General features: G+C 45.2%; 1 protein-coding gene across 2 annotated transcripts in view; it reads right to left on the bottom strand.

The window, feature by feature from the left end:
- Nucleotides 1-10,104: 10,104 nt before the first annotated feature.
- LOC117356299 (calmodulin-1-like) overlaps nt 10,105-13,785 on the bottom strand; it is a 112,655-nt gene continuing 108,974 nt past the window's right edge. For both annotated transcript variants that reach the window (XR_004538613.1, XM_033935347.1), the window contains one exon: nt 10,105-10,697. Coding sequence is in view for 1 of the 2 variants with exons in the window: in XM_033935347.1 (XP_033791238.1) it covers nt 10,669-10,697 (29 nt within the window). In the remaining variant the exon portion in view is untranslated. The remainder of the gene's footprint in view (nt 10,698-13,785) is intronic.

The raw sequence follows: 13,785 nt of genomic DNA, 5'->3' as shown, positions 1-13,785 counted from the left end.
GCAGTTTACTCTGAAAACAAACATGAAGACAATAAGGAGGCATGTTACAGCATATATTTACACCTCTTAACTCACACAAAAGTTATGTAAGCATGTTCAGAAATGCAAGACGCTTGCTTTTATGTTTGTACTGTACATTTATCTCTTTGCAAGAACCAACAAGTCTCTCATCATACTGGGATTGAGCTTTCTATCACCTTTATATCTTTATAAAAAATCTTTCCCCATGCTCATCACTGACATCACCAAGATTGGGAGGGAAGAAGTTGAGGTAAGAAATGAATATAAGTGATTTTAAGTGACATTCTGGCACCCATTAGCTGATATGTTGTCAACATGATCTCCACAAGCTCAGCATAATTCTCTGGTCTGTGATTTGAAAGGAAGCTCTGTAATCAGAGAGGACAGGATGAAATTAAGTGATAATATTCCTTAGGCTCAGGAGTAATCTTTATAGAAAGGGTGGTAGATACATGGAACACTCTCCGGAAGAGGTGGTGGAGACAATGTCTGAATTGAAGCATGGGATCTGAAAGATAATGGTTACTGCAGATGGGTAGACTGGATGGGCCATTTGCCTTTATATGCCATCGTTTCTATGTTAAATACCTTTGAACGAATTGTAGATTTGGTAATAACCCTCAGAGAAAACTTCCTTAAAACACTGATTTAAGCATTTATAGCCTAAGTCACTGTCCTTCAACTGCCAGTCTGCAGAAAATTCCTGCCAGTCCACACAGGGCCAGCAAGATCAACAAGCTGAAGTCCGCGCAGGGCCAGAGAGATCATGGGGAGCCTCTGACAGTGGCTTTCTCCCCTCCTAGCAGCTCTCCTTACTTATCAGCGCAGCGATTCAGGAAGGCAGCTTTGGGGCTTTTGCTGAGTCACGGCAGCCTCTGATGATGCAACTTCCTCTTTCTTCAGAGGCGGCATGACCCATCAAAGGACCTGAGGCTGCCTTCCTGAATCATTGTGCTGGCAAGTAAGGAGAGCTGTTGGGAGGGGAGAAAGCCACTGTTAGAGGCTGGGAAGCTGCTGGGCATGGAAAAAAAGGGACAGCTTTTATTGGACCTGGAGGGGAGAGATGTTGCTGAGAGGGGAGGAGGGAAGGGAGAAGGAAAAAGGAAGGAAACAGCTGGCAGGGAGGTTAGAGGGGAAGGGGAGAGACAGGAATGAGATGGAAAGGGGGTCAGCAGCGAAAGAGAGGGACAAAGATGCTAGATCTGGTGTAGGAGAGATAAAAATGAAAAGAGCAGTGAAGCTGGAATGAATCATGTAAAAAGGAGGGGGTACAGGCTGGATGGAGAGGGGCATAAGAAAAAGACAAATACCATATGGAAGGGGGAGAGGTCAGACAGTAAATGGAAGGAGCAGATGCTGGATTGAAGAGACAGAGGGCAGACGTTGGAAGGAAGAATGAAAGCACGAAAGCAGAAACCAGAGACAAAAGGGTAGAAACAAATTTTATTTCTATTTTGTGATTAGAATATATCAGATTTGAAATATATATCCTGCTAGAGCTGGTGTTAGACATAACTGGGGACTGCAAAGTTCAGGCAGTGGCTTAAGGCTCTCTCTGACCAGAGGGGCAGTTGCCCTAGTTGCACTCCCCTAATCCTATTCCTGCTGTGTGACTGCGGTATTCTGTTAGCATATTTCTGTGTAGCATTCTGTAATAATTTGGCTTATTCAGTTTTCTTGATAGTAGAGGGGATATATGTTGAGGGGAGACAGGGATTTTGTTGATCCTTGCTCTGTATTATTTGTATTTATAAAATGACAATTGTACAGAATATTGTTTCTTTTTATACTTTAATAAAATACATTCAATATAAAATCATAACTGAACCTTGTGCGGATAGGATCAGATAGTTTGCAAGGACTTAGCTCGCGGAGATGGGGCAGAAACAGGGTTTTTAAATTTCAGTCCTAGTACTTTGCTGGTCTACAAAATAATTTTTTTTTCCACCGGTCCATAGGTGTAAAAAGGTTGAAGAACACTGGCTTAAGTGGTTTACATTCAGGTACTCGTTCTCCCCTGTTTACACTATTTAATGTACTTGGGGCAATGGGGGATTAAGTAACTTGCCCAGGGTCACAAGGAGCAGCATGGGATTTGAACCCACAACCTCAGGATGCTGAGGCTTGTAGCTCTAACCACTGTGCCACATGAGCATGTGTATACAGTACAGTGGTATCTTGGATTACGAGCATAATCCATTCCAGCAGCATGCTCATAATCCAAAATGCTCGTTTATCAAAGCGAATTTCCTATGGGGAAACAATGGGAATTCACTTTGATATGTTCCCACCCCACGAGGCCAGTGGCACTGCTCTATCCCCACCCCACAAGAATCAGCATTGCTCTCCCCAAAGGCCCCCCCCCCCCCCCCCGTTTCTTACTGTCACCTGGGCACCGGCAAGTCCTGTGCGTTGGTGCCCGAAGATCAGCCTCCTTTTCTTGCTGGGCCTTGAGCATCTGTGCATGCTCAAGGCCTGCGAGTTCACGAGAATCTCGGAGAGAGTGTGAACTCGTAGGCCTTGAGCATGCGCAGATGCTCAAGGCCCAGCAAGAAGAGGAAGCTGATCTTTGGGCACCGGCACCAATGCACAGGACATGCCGGTGGCCAAGCCCAGGTGACAGTAAGAAGCGGCGGAGGGGTGCCGTATCGCGGGGGGAAGGGTGCTGCTCGCAAATCAAGGCACGGTCTGTTTCCGAGGCACTGATTTTGCTAATGTTTTGCTCATCTTGGAAAACACTCGTAAACTGGTGCACTCATAAACCGAGGTACCACTGTACTATTAAATCTGAAATTGCCTTGGCAACTGCTGCTGAATGGTCCTGATCACAATATCAAGATCTTGAACTGAATCTGGCAAGAAACCAGAAGCCAATGCAATTTGGCCAGCAATGGAGTTACATGTTCTCTACGAGATTCCTCCACTCTCTCACTACCACATTCTGTGCAACCTGCAATGCCTTCAATGCTTTCTTTGTCATTAAGATATTGCAGGTTGCACAGAAAGTGGCTTTCTTCAGCAGTCCACAAAATAAAGCATTACAATAATCAAAATGAGGCAATAAACAAAAAACTTTGCATAATTTGCTGGAAGTTTCCTGGAGAGAACAAGCTACTATGTAATCTTACTACTTTTGTGGGACTCTAGGTTCTATATAGACTTCTCCAGAAATTTATCCAAACTGTTTTAAATCCAACTACATTTACTGCTTTTACCACTTGCTCTGACAGAGTTCCAGAGCTTAATATTTTTTTCACTCAATGTAGTTTCCTCCTATTTGATTTTAAAGTGTGCTACTATATAACTTCCTAGTGTCTATTCTTTCAAAAAGTAAACAGAACAATCGATATGTTTAAAGCCTGAATGAAGTCATATGGGTATAGACCTCTCTTCCCCTGAAAGCCCTAACCTCTTCAGCCTGCTTATTATAGCTGTTCCAACTCCTTCATTTTGGTCATCCTCTTTCTAGTTCCACTATCTTGAGATATGGCAAAACGGATCCGCTTACAATTTTCCAGGTGTGGTATCATGGAGCAATGCAAAGACATTGTTTTGCTCTCCATTACTTTCCTAATTCCTAGACTCGAAAGGGTCCAGAGAAGAGAGACTAAAATGGTTAAGGAGCTGGAGGAGTTGCTGTACAGTGAAAGATTAGAGAAACTGGGCCTCTTCTCCTTTGAAAAGATGAGGGGACATGATCGAAACATTCAAGATAATGAAGAGAACAGACTTAAGACAGATTGTTCACCTTCTCCAAGGTAGAGAGAATGAGGGCACTCTCTAAAGTTAAGGGGATAGATTTCATACAAATGTAAGGAAGTTCTTCACCCAAAGAGTGGTAGAAAAAGCACAGTTACTTACCGCAACAGTTGTTATCCAGGGACAGCAGGCAGCTATTCTCACAAGTGGGTGACGTGATCCAACAGAGCCCCGATGCGGATGCCTCACAAGTAGACTTGCTTGAAGAAACTCTAAGTTTCAAGTCGCCCACACCACGCATGCGCGATTGCCTTTCCGCCCGACATCTGGCGCATCTCCTCTGTTCAGATAGCTAGCAGAGAAGCCAACCCAGGGAGGTGGGTGGGATGTGAGAATAGCTGCCTGCTGTCCCTGGATAACAACTGTTACGGTAACTGTGCTTTATCCCAGGACAAGCAGGCAGGTATTCTCACAAGTGGGTGACCTCCAAGCTAACCAAAGTGGGATGGTGGGAGAGTTGGCAACTTAGGAGAATAAATTTTGCAATACTGTTTGGCCAAAAACTGTTCATCCCGTCTGGAGAAAGTATCCAGAAAATAATGAGAAGTGAAGGTATGAACCGAGGACCAAGTGGCAGCTTTACAAATTTCCTCAATAGGTGTAGATCTGAGGAAAGCCACAGAAGCTGCCATTGCTCTGACCTTATGGGCTGTGACTTTACTGCGAAGAGGAAATCCAGCCTGGGCATAGCAGAATGAGATACAAGCCGCCATCCAATTGGAGATGGTACACTTAGAGATAGGACGTCCCAACTTGTTTGGATCAAAGGAGATGAAAAGTTGAGGAGCAGGTGTGTGGTTTGGTGCGTTCCAAATAGAAAGCCAAAGCCCGTTTACAGTCCAGAGTACGAAGAGCTGATTCTCCAGGATGAGAATGAGGCTTCAGAAAAACACTGGAAGAACAATGGATTGATTGAGATGAAACTCAGAGACTACTTTAGGAAGGAATTTTGGATGAGTGCGAAGAACCACCTTGTCATGACGGAACACTGTAAAAGGTGGATCCGCAACCAACGCTTGAAGCTCACCGACTCATCTAGCAGTGAGATACTTCAGATGAGCCTTGTCAATAGGTTCAAATGGAGGTTTCATGAGCTGAGAAAGAACAATATTGAGGACCCAAACCACAGGAGGCGGTTTGAGAGGAGGATTGACATTGAAAAGGCCTTTCAGGAATCTGGAAACCACAAGATGAGCAGAGAGATTTCCCTTCAATAGACTGATGAATAGCAGCAATTGCACTCAGATGGACTCGTATCGACGTAGACTTGAGGCCAGAACGAGAAAGGTGCAACAGGTAGTCCAAAACTGAAGATAAGGAGGAATGTTGAGGCTCCTTATGCTGAGAAAAACACCAAGAAGAAAATCTAGTCCATTTTTGGTGATAGCATTAGTAGGCTTCTGTGAAGTTTCCAAAATATCACTCACAGATTGAGAAAACTGGAGAGGAGCTACATTGAGAGGAACCAAGCTGTCAGGTGTAGAGACTGCAGATTGGGATGAAGCAGAGATCCCTGATACTGTGTAAGTAGAGAGGGAAAAACTGGTAGAAGGTATGGCTCCCTGCTGCTGAGTTGAAGTAGAAGGGAGTACCAGGGTTGCCTGGGCCACCGAGGAGCAACCAAAATCATGGTGGCATGGTCGGACTTCAGCTTGACCAGCGTCTTTTGAATGAGAGGAAACGCATATAGAAATAGATTTGTCCAGTCCAGAAGAAAAGCATCTGCCTCGAGGCGATGAGATCCTGGAGCAGAACTGAGGCAGCTTGAAGTTGTGGGGGACTGCAAAGAGATCTATCTGAGGCGTTCCCCACTGAGAAGATGTGATGAAGGGGTGAGGAATGGAGAGTCCATTCGTGAGGCTGCAGAAGACGACTCAAGTTGTCTGCTAAGGCATTGTCCGCCCCCTGAATGTAGACAGCTTTGAGGAAGGTGTTGTGGCGAATTGCCCAATCCCAAACTTTTAGAGCTTCCTGACAGAGGGAGGCAGACCCCATCCCTCCCTGTTTGTTGACATAATACATTGCAACTTGATTGTCCGTGCGAATGAGGACAACACGGTCGTGAAGCAGATGCTGAAAGGCATTGAAAGCACTGAAAATCACCCTGAGTTCCAGGAGATTGATTTGACACTGAAGATCCGCACTGGTCCAATAGCCTTGAGTACGGAGACCATCTAGATCAGTGGTTCCCAACCCTGTCCTGGAGGACCACCAGGCCAATTGGGTTTTCAGGCTAGCCCTCATGCATATGCATGAGAGAGATTTGCATATAATGGAAGTGACAGGCATGCAAATCTGCTCCATGCATATTCATTAGGGCTAGCCTGAAAACCCGATTGGCCTGGTGGTCCTCCAGGACAAGGTTGGGAACCACTGATCTAGATGAGCCCCCCAAGCGTAAGTTGAAGAATCGGTCGTGAGAACCTTCTGATGGGGGGGGGGGGGGGGGGCGTGTGAAAAAGTAAGCCTCTGGATAGATTGGAAGAGAGTATCCACCAGTGAAGAGACTTGTCAGAGCAGGAGTGACCTGGATGTGTCTAGTCAGAGGGTCGGAAACCTGCGTTCATTGAGATGCCAGGGTCCACTGAGGAATTCTGAGGTGAAGTCTGGCAAAGGAGTCACATGTACTGTAGAAGCCATGTGCCCCAGAAGAACCATCATGTGTCTCGCTGAGATGGACGGGCAAGAGGAGACTGAATGATAAAGATGGAGAAGAGCTTCCAGACGTTGTTAAGGAAGGAACGCTACGAGTTGGACAGTATCCAGAACAGCTCCGATAAAGGGAAGTCTGAGAAGGCTGGAGATGGGATTTTGGAAAGTTGATTTCGAATCCCACTCTGCAAGAACCAGATAGTCCGCTGGGTCGCTAGGACAACTCCTTGAGACGTGGAATCCTTGATGAGCCAATCGTCCAGATAGGGAAACACCTGAAGACCATGGTTCCTGAGCGCAGCGGCCACCCCTACCAGGCATTTGGTGAAGATTCTGGGTGATGAGGCCAGGCTGAAAGGGAGCACCCTGTATTGATAATGATGATTTCCCACCCGAAATCTGAGGTATTGATGGGAGGCCGGATGGATGGGAATGTGTGTGTAGGCCTCCTTGACATCCAGAGAGCATAACCAGTCGTTCTGCTCGAGGAGGGGATACAGAGATGCTAGGGTCAACATATGAAATTTTTCTCTGAATAGAAACTTGTTGAGCACCCTGAGATCCAAAATAGGACGCAGATTGCCCGTCTTCTTCGGAACAAGGAAGTACCGGGAGTAAAATCCCTTGTTCTGCTGAGCCAAAGGAACTGGCTCGATAACTCGGAGCTGAAGCAAAGCTTGAGCTTCCTGAAGAAGGGCGGTCTGGGTTAGAGTTGGAAGGATACTCTTGGGAGGATGTTCCGGAGGAACTTGATGGAACTGAAGAGAGTATCCCTCCCTGACGATGGAAAGGACCCAGAGATCGGCGGTAACAGTGGTCCATCAGTGGTAAAAATGATGGAGACGACCTCTGATAGGGGGAAAAATGGGAAATGGCAGAACAACTGAGGTTATGCTTTCTATCAGACAATCAAAAAGGCTGAGGAGCCTTGGTGGCTGAGGCTTCCGAGGATGCTGCCTCTTGACAGGCTGACGAATGGCAGGAGCCTGTTTAGGTGGAAAATGCCATTGATAAATCAGAGGAGGGCATGTAGGGCGAGGAGGAGCCGGCTTCGGCTTCGAACGGAGAATGGATGCAAAAGACTTCTTGTGGTCCGAGACTTCTCGTGGTCCAAAAGCTTCTTGGTGGCTGCCTCAATAGACTCGTCAAAGAGGTCATTGCCAGCGCAAGGAGCATTCGCCAGCCGGTCCTGCAGGTTAGGATCCATGTCGATGGTACGGAGCCACGCCAGACGCCGCATGGCCACCGAACAAGCAGTAGCTCGAGCAGATAGCTCAAAAGCATCATAGGAGGACTGAAGAAGCTGCAGCCGAAGTTGGGACAAGGATGCAAGGACTTCCTGGTATTCAAAATGTGCCACGAGAGTCCAGATAAAGCATGAACTTTTGAAGTATGGAGAGAAAGAACTCCAAGTAGGTGATGAAATGAAAATTATAGTTGAGGACTCGAGGTCATCATGGAGTTTAGGTAAATGCGCTGACCAAATCTGTCCATCATCGTTTTGCCTTCCCTGCCCGGAGGAACAGTGACATACACCTGAGAAGGATGAGAACACTTCAGAGAAGATTCAACCAGGAGGGATTGATGAGACAATTGAGCACTGTCAAACCCCTTGTGATGTACAGTCCTGTATCTGGAATCCAATTTGCTTGGAACAGCTGGAATGGAATAAGGAGTTTCCAGACAGCGGACAAAGGTTTGATCCAAAAGCTTGTGCAGAGGAAGCTTGAGGGATTCAGGAGGTTGAGGAAGATGCATGGTCTCAAGGTACTCCTTGGAAAACTTAGATCCAGTGTCAAGTTGAATATCCAAATCAGCCGCCATCTGACGCCGAAAAGATGAAAGACAGCTGATCTGCCAAAGCCTGGCCTTGAGAGGGACTCGAGGATGTCGTGGCAGCTTGCTCCAATGACGAAGGAGATCTGGATGGCGAAAAAGAACCCACCGAGTCTTCGAGATCCGGAAGCGGAAGGGTCGAAGCAGGCGGTGGGGAATACTAAAGAAAAGGCTGCTTCCGATGAGACAAAGCATGCCTGGATGAATGCTTCGAAGAATGCCTCTATCTATGATGCGAGCTGTGCCTTGAAGCAGGCCTCGAAAATCGAGGCGAGCGTGTCCCAGTCAAAGCCCCCAGAGAATGGATAGGGCTAGATGCTGTGGAACGAAGCAGAGGAGGCTGAGTGGAAGAACCTCGAGGCACTCGCAAAGACTCTGCTCCTTGCATCGAGTGTACAGGTTCCAACGGAGGCATGGGTAAAGACTCTACTCCTTGCGATGCATGCCGAGATGTCAGACCAGACACTCTGCTCCCTGTAGAGAGTGTGCATATGACTGAGGCACAGGAAGCGGCTCGACCTCCGCATGCCCAGGCTGGATTTGTGAGAGAAGCTCCGGCCCCATGGTAGTAAAGAGCTGAATGAATTGCTTCTCCAATGTCTGGAACGAAGCCGGCAAGGATGGATCCGTGTCTCCAACGGGACCACCTGCACGGGCTTCGTGCTCCCTCGAGGCAGTGTGAGAGTGCTTGGACTTAGAAGCCTTGGGCACTTTAAGCACCACCGGGGGAATGAGCTGCTGTGCTATCTGACCTGAAGAGACAGAAGGCGGCACTGAAGCAGGCGTCTAAGATATAGCTGGTAAAAACGAAGCAAGTTTGATGAGGCTCAGAGCAGAAGCTGTGGAAGCCTGGAGAGCTTCAGATGTCGAGGTCTAAGCACCCTTCGAGGACGAAAGCTCCATCAAAGACTCCATGCTGAAAAGCTGCTCCCACAGGATGCAACAACGCTTGAAAGCACGAGACTTAAGTGTTGAGCAAGGCTGGCACGATTTCGGGAGATGTTGAGGCCCGAGACACCGAAGACAGGATTGATGAGGGTCCGTCAGGGAAATTGCGCGCTAGCACTTGGAACACTTTTTAAAGCCGGTTGCAGGCCGGGACATAGGCTGAAAAAGCTCCGCCGCAAGATCGAAACCGCGGGGCTGCGGCCATGTGGCCTGCCCGGTCAAATGAACGGAAGAAAATTTTTTTTTTTTAAAAGAAAACGAAGAAAAACAGCGATTGAGAAAAATAAAACCGTGGGCAAAAGGCACAAGTGAAAACACTTCACGCAGAGAGTCTAAGACGGACTTCTCGGCTCCACGGAAAAGTAAGAACTGAGGAGACGCGCCCGATGTCGGGCAGGAAGGCACTCGCGCATGCGCAGTGCGGGCGACTGGAAACTTCGAGTTTCTTTAAGCAAGTCTGCTTGTGAGGCGTCCGCATCGGGCCTCCGTTGGATCACGTCACCCACTTGTGAGAATACCTGCCTGCTTGTCCTGGGATAACTGGAATGCTCTTCCAGAGGCTGTTACAGGGGAAAACACCCTCCAGGGATTAAAGACAGTTAAACAAGCTCCTGCTGAACCAGAATGTACACAGGTAAGGCTAGTCTCAGTTAGGGAACTGGTCTTTGACCTAATGGCCGCCGTGTGAGCTGACAGCTGGGCATAATAGACCACTGGTCTGACTCAGCAGTGGGAATTCTTATGTTATTATATAGACTTGTTTGCATACACCCATTGTAGAGTACTTTTGCACATTTCATACTTCTCATTAACCCTGCACAATATTAAATTACTTACATTAGAAATGTATTTAACCAGAGCACTGAAACATTAAGGATGGACAGAAACAAGTGAATAAATCATCATTTTTATTGGAAAACAAATATACAACTTGGAATGGATTTGAAGCAAATTTCCATTAGCAGATTGAAAATAAATGGTTAAACAAAAAAGTAAGCCTAACAGAGGAAAAGTTTGAGAACAGGATAGCAGTACAAAAAAGGTGTACGAATACCTGAATAATACCACCATTTTGTTAATAGTGCAACTTAAGTTCCATAGTGATGGCTGTTCATAGTCCAGAGTTACAACTTCACACTAACCACCTGCTGACAGTTTCTAGAAATGCAACTCCGTTGAACAGGTATATCCAGATGTTCCATTGCTGGCCACCTCCTAAACTGATGTGCAGTCGGGCTTAGATAAGATCCAAAATAAGCCACATGCAACATATTTTCAAAAAGGAGGGGGGGAATACAAAAATTTAAGTGACATGATAAAAAGGAGAGAAACATGAACAGAATTCTAATTCCTATACATGCATATTGACAGGGGAAAAACATTTTACAGATAAGTTACAAAGAAAGGCAAATAAACAATTTTGTACAAGAAATTTAAACACATTTTACATCTTCACTTTGCCGTCATCATCTGTACAAATTCTGCAAAACACAAATGTTATTGAAATAGTTAATATAAATGCAAATTAAGTTACTTTATATCATAATTTAAGTATTACCAGCAAGCAATGCCCCAGGAAAATAAGTGAAGTTCCAATCAGTCAGGTGTACAAACCAATTGGTTACAAATTAAAGAGCCTGTATGCTACCTGAAAGCCTTAGACTAAAGAACACTAGTGCTACAGAATGATTCCAAGAGTAAACACAGCATTTAAGAACTCTGCCTTATTACCCACCCCAGACCTTTACTACTGATTTTTTTTTTAACATTAAAACAAAACAAGTACATATATTAACTGGTATGTAAGGAACGGATGGGGGGGGGGGGGGGAGAACTACAATTTGTTATAGAAAAGAGAAACATGGAAGGCACAGTAGGGATAGGGATTGAAAGAATGTAAGAGGAATTGCAATAGCATTTTTGTGTAAGATTTTCTTCCTCTAAGATTATTTGGATGCGATTTGGGCTCTTTATGCCAACCCCCAGGCCTCCTCGTTAGCTAATGGCACTCGCTCGGACTCTTTTCCCATTTCACAAGGCATTCTACAAGGGTGCCCCCTTTCTCTGCTTTTATTTCTTCTTACATTGGAGCCTCTCCTCTGCACTTTATGCTTATTTGATCACGTGAGTGGTTTATGTGTTGGTGGTGGGGAAATTAAAACTTTTGCGGATGATCTGTTTCTTGTCCTTACCAATCCCGTGGTATCTTTATCGACGGCGTTGGATTTGATTTCAGAGTTTGGTTTCTATTCTGGTCTTTCACTTAACTTGGATAAGTCAATGGCCCTCCCCTCTTTCTTGGCGGTACGTACTGATTGGCCCGGGATTTTACTGATACAGTGGGCTGATATTTCCCTTAAGTACCTCAGTGTTTTTATACCTATGGATTTATTGTATGCGCTTAATGTTGAGCCCTCATTGCACGATTTGTCTGATCAGTTGCGTCTTTGGTAGGGATATCCCCTCTCCCTTATGGGTCGCATTAGTCTATATAACATGGTGGTTGTGTCTCGTTGGCTTTGTTTTTCAGGTGCTACCTCTATTTGACTCATAGGGATGAGATGCGACTCATCCATTTGGTGCAATGTTTTCTCTGGGCTGGTAAGAGAGCACGCCTTTCTTATTGGAGAGTGGCCTTACCATGGTATGGGGGGGGGGGGGGGGGATTAGGCTTATTAAATTATTGTTTTTTTGACTGTCGGTTGTGGTATGTGCCATATTAATGATTTATTTTGTGGTACCACTTACTTTACTAATACTCCCTTAATATTCCCTTGGAACTTTCTTGTTTTCAGACTTTACATTTTAGTGCGTTTTTGCATGCCATCTCCTCCAGGCATCCGGGGACCCTTTCTCGCACTGTTTTACATGGTTCTTTGAAGCAGGTTTGGAATTGGATCTGCTGTTTCCACGTTTCCCCAGGTTTCCTCTTTCTTACCTATCTGTCTCAATCCTTCTTTTCTTCCTGGTATGGATACTGCTGCTTTTTTCCATTAGGAAGCACAGGGGATTCATTATTTGTTTCAACTTGTGACGGATGATGGGACAATTAAATCATCTACTGATGGGTTTGCGTCTTTTCAAATTCAACATTATATATTATCTTTGCCTTCGGAAGATCTAGCCGCAAGTCGGCATGAATTGCTGTCTACGGCTTACACCATTGGAGCCCAGCACTTGGTTCCCCTTAAGCTCCATCACCGTCATATGAAGGATGAGTCCCCTTTGCTTGACCATCACAAGCTCCGGGACTTACAAATTATATTGCCTGAAGACATTATCTCAATAGCTATTAAGAGATTGAGTGTTTATCGGAAATATGACTTTTTGGGAGCAACATTACATTAGGGATTTCCATTCCGCCATTACCTTGCGGTTCAAGGCGGCTTACATAAGATTTATAAACAGGGTTAACAACGGGAGAACAATTGATTTGCTAGAGTGGTAAAGAGTAGATCTTTTGATATTTCTTTGGTAGTTAAGAGTAGATCTTTTGATATTTCTTTGGTAGTTAAGAACAAGGAGGCTTAACAGAAGATTTATAAGTTGCGTCTTTATATTTCTCCTAAGAGAGCATACTTGGCTCGTTTTCGGGCCTCTGCTCAGTGCCCTCACTGTTCTTACCCAGAGGCGAGTTTGGGCCATATGTTGTGGTCTTGTCCTTTGGTTGAGGCCTTTTGGGACCACATCTTCACTTTTATTGAACATATTTGGAAAGTGAAACTACGTCGTTCTCTATTACTTTTTGGTATTCATCCCAGTTACTATCCCTGGCAGTGGGGAACTACTACTTTTCTTAAATGGACAACAGCGATAGCGCTAAAGTGTATTCTTCTGAAGTGGTTGGATGCAGAAGCTCCTTATATTTCTCTGTGGAGGACTCAAGTTATTACGCAGAGACATTGTGGAGATTCCCTCTCTGGGGGGGAGGCGTTTTTTCAACAGGTGTGGGAATCCTTTTGTAGCACTATGACTCCTCTGGCATGGAATCGCCTTTTGAATTCTTGATGTTTGTGTTTTGCTAATTTCCACATTATTAATCCATTGTATTGCTATTTAGAGAAGGACTCTGGTTGAGAGGAAGGGGGTAGTGTTTGGGGGGTATATACTTCTCCCTCCATATTCACGGTTTTGATTATTCAGTTTTTAGCCTCCTCGAAATTCCAAGCACTTAGAGAAAATCGCTGATTCCCAGCACTTTGTGTTTTGCCTCTCCTTTAGAAACAGGCCATGTCTCCCACCATGTTATTTGCAGTTTCACCATATTTTAATAGAAAACAGCAAACAAAAAATTATTCGTGGTTTTTCAGTATTTGCGGTTCTGTTAATCCCCTATCACAGTGAATACGGAGGGAGCAGTGTATTTGTCTCCTCTTATGCAAACTGAAAGTTTGTACTGCCTTTTTCTTGACTTTAATAAAAAATTATTTGAACATAGTGATCTCAGAGCAGATCAGAAAGACACCTTTCATTTTGCTTGTATAAGGAAAGACTGAAGAGCTAAAGCACAGCCCACTGGGGAAGGATAGTTGATGCCTTCTGCATTCTTGTGATTAGCAAGGGACATTA

Source organism: Geotrypetes seraphini, chromosome 3, assembly GCF_902459505.1.
Source record: "Geotrypetes seraphini chromosome 3, aGeoSer1.1, whole genome shotgun sequence".
In the NCBI taxonomy this organism is placed as follows: Eukaryota; Metazoa; Chordata; class Amphibia; order Gymnophiona; family Dermophiidae; genus Geotrypetes; species Geotrypetes seraphini.
Note: the sequence above shows the minus strand (reverse complement) of the source record. Positions and strands in the feature narration are given on the sequence as shown.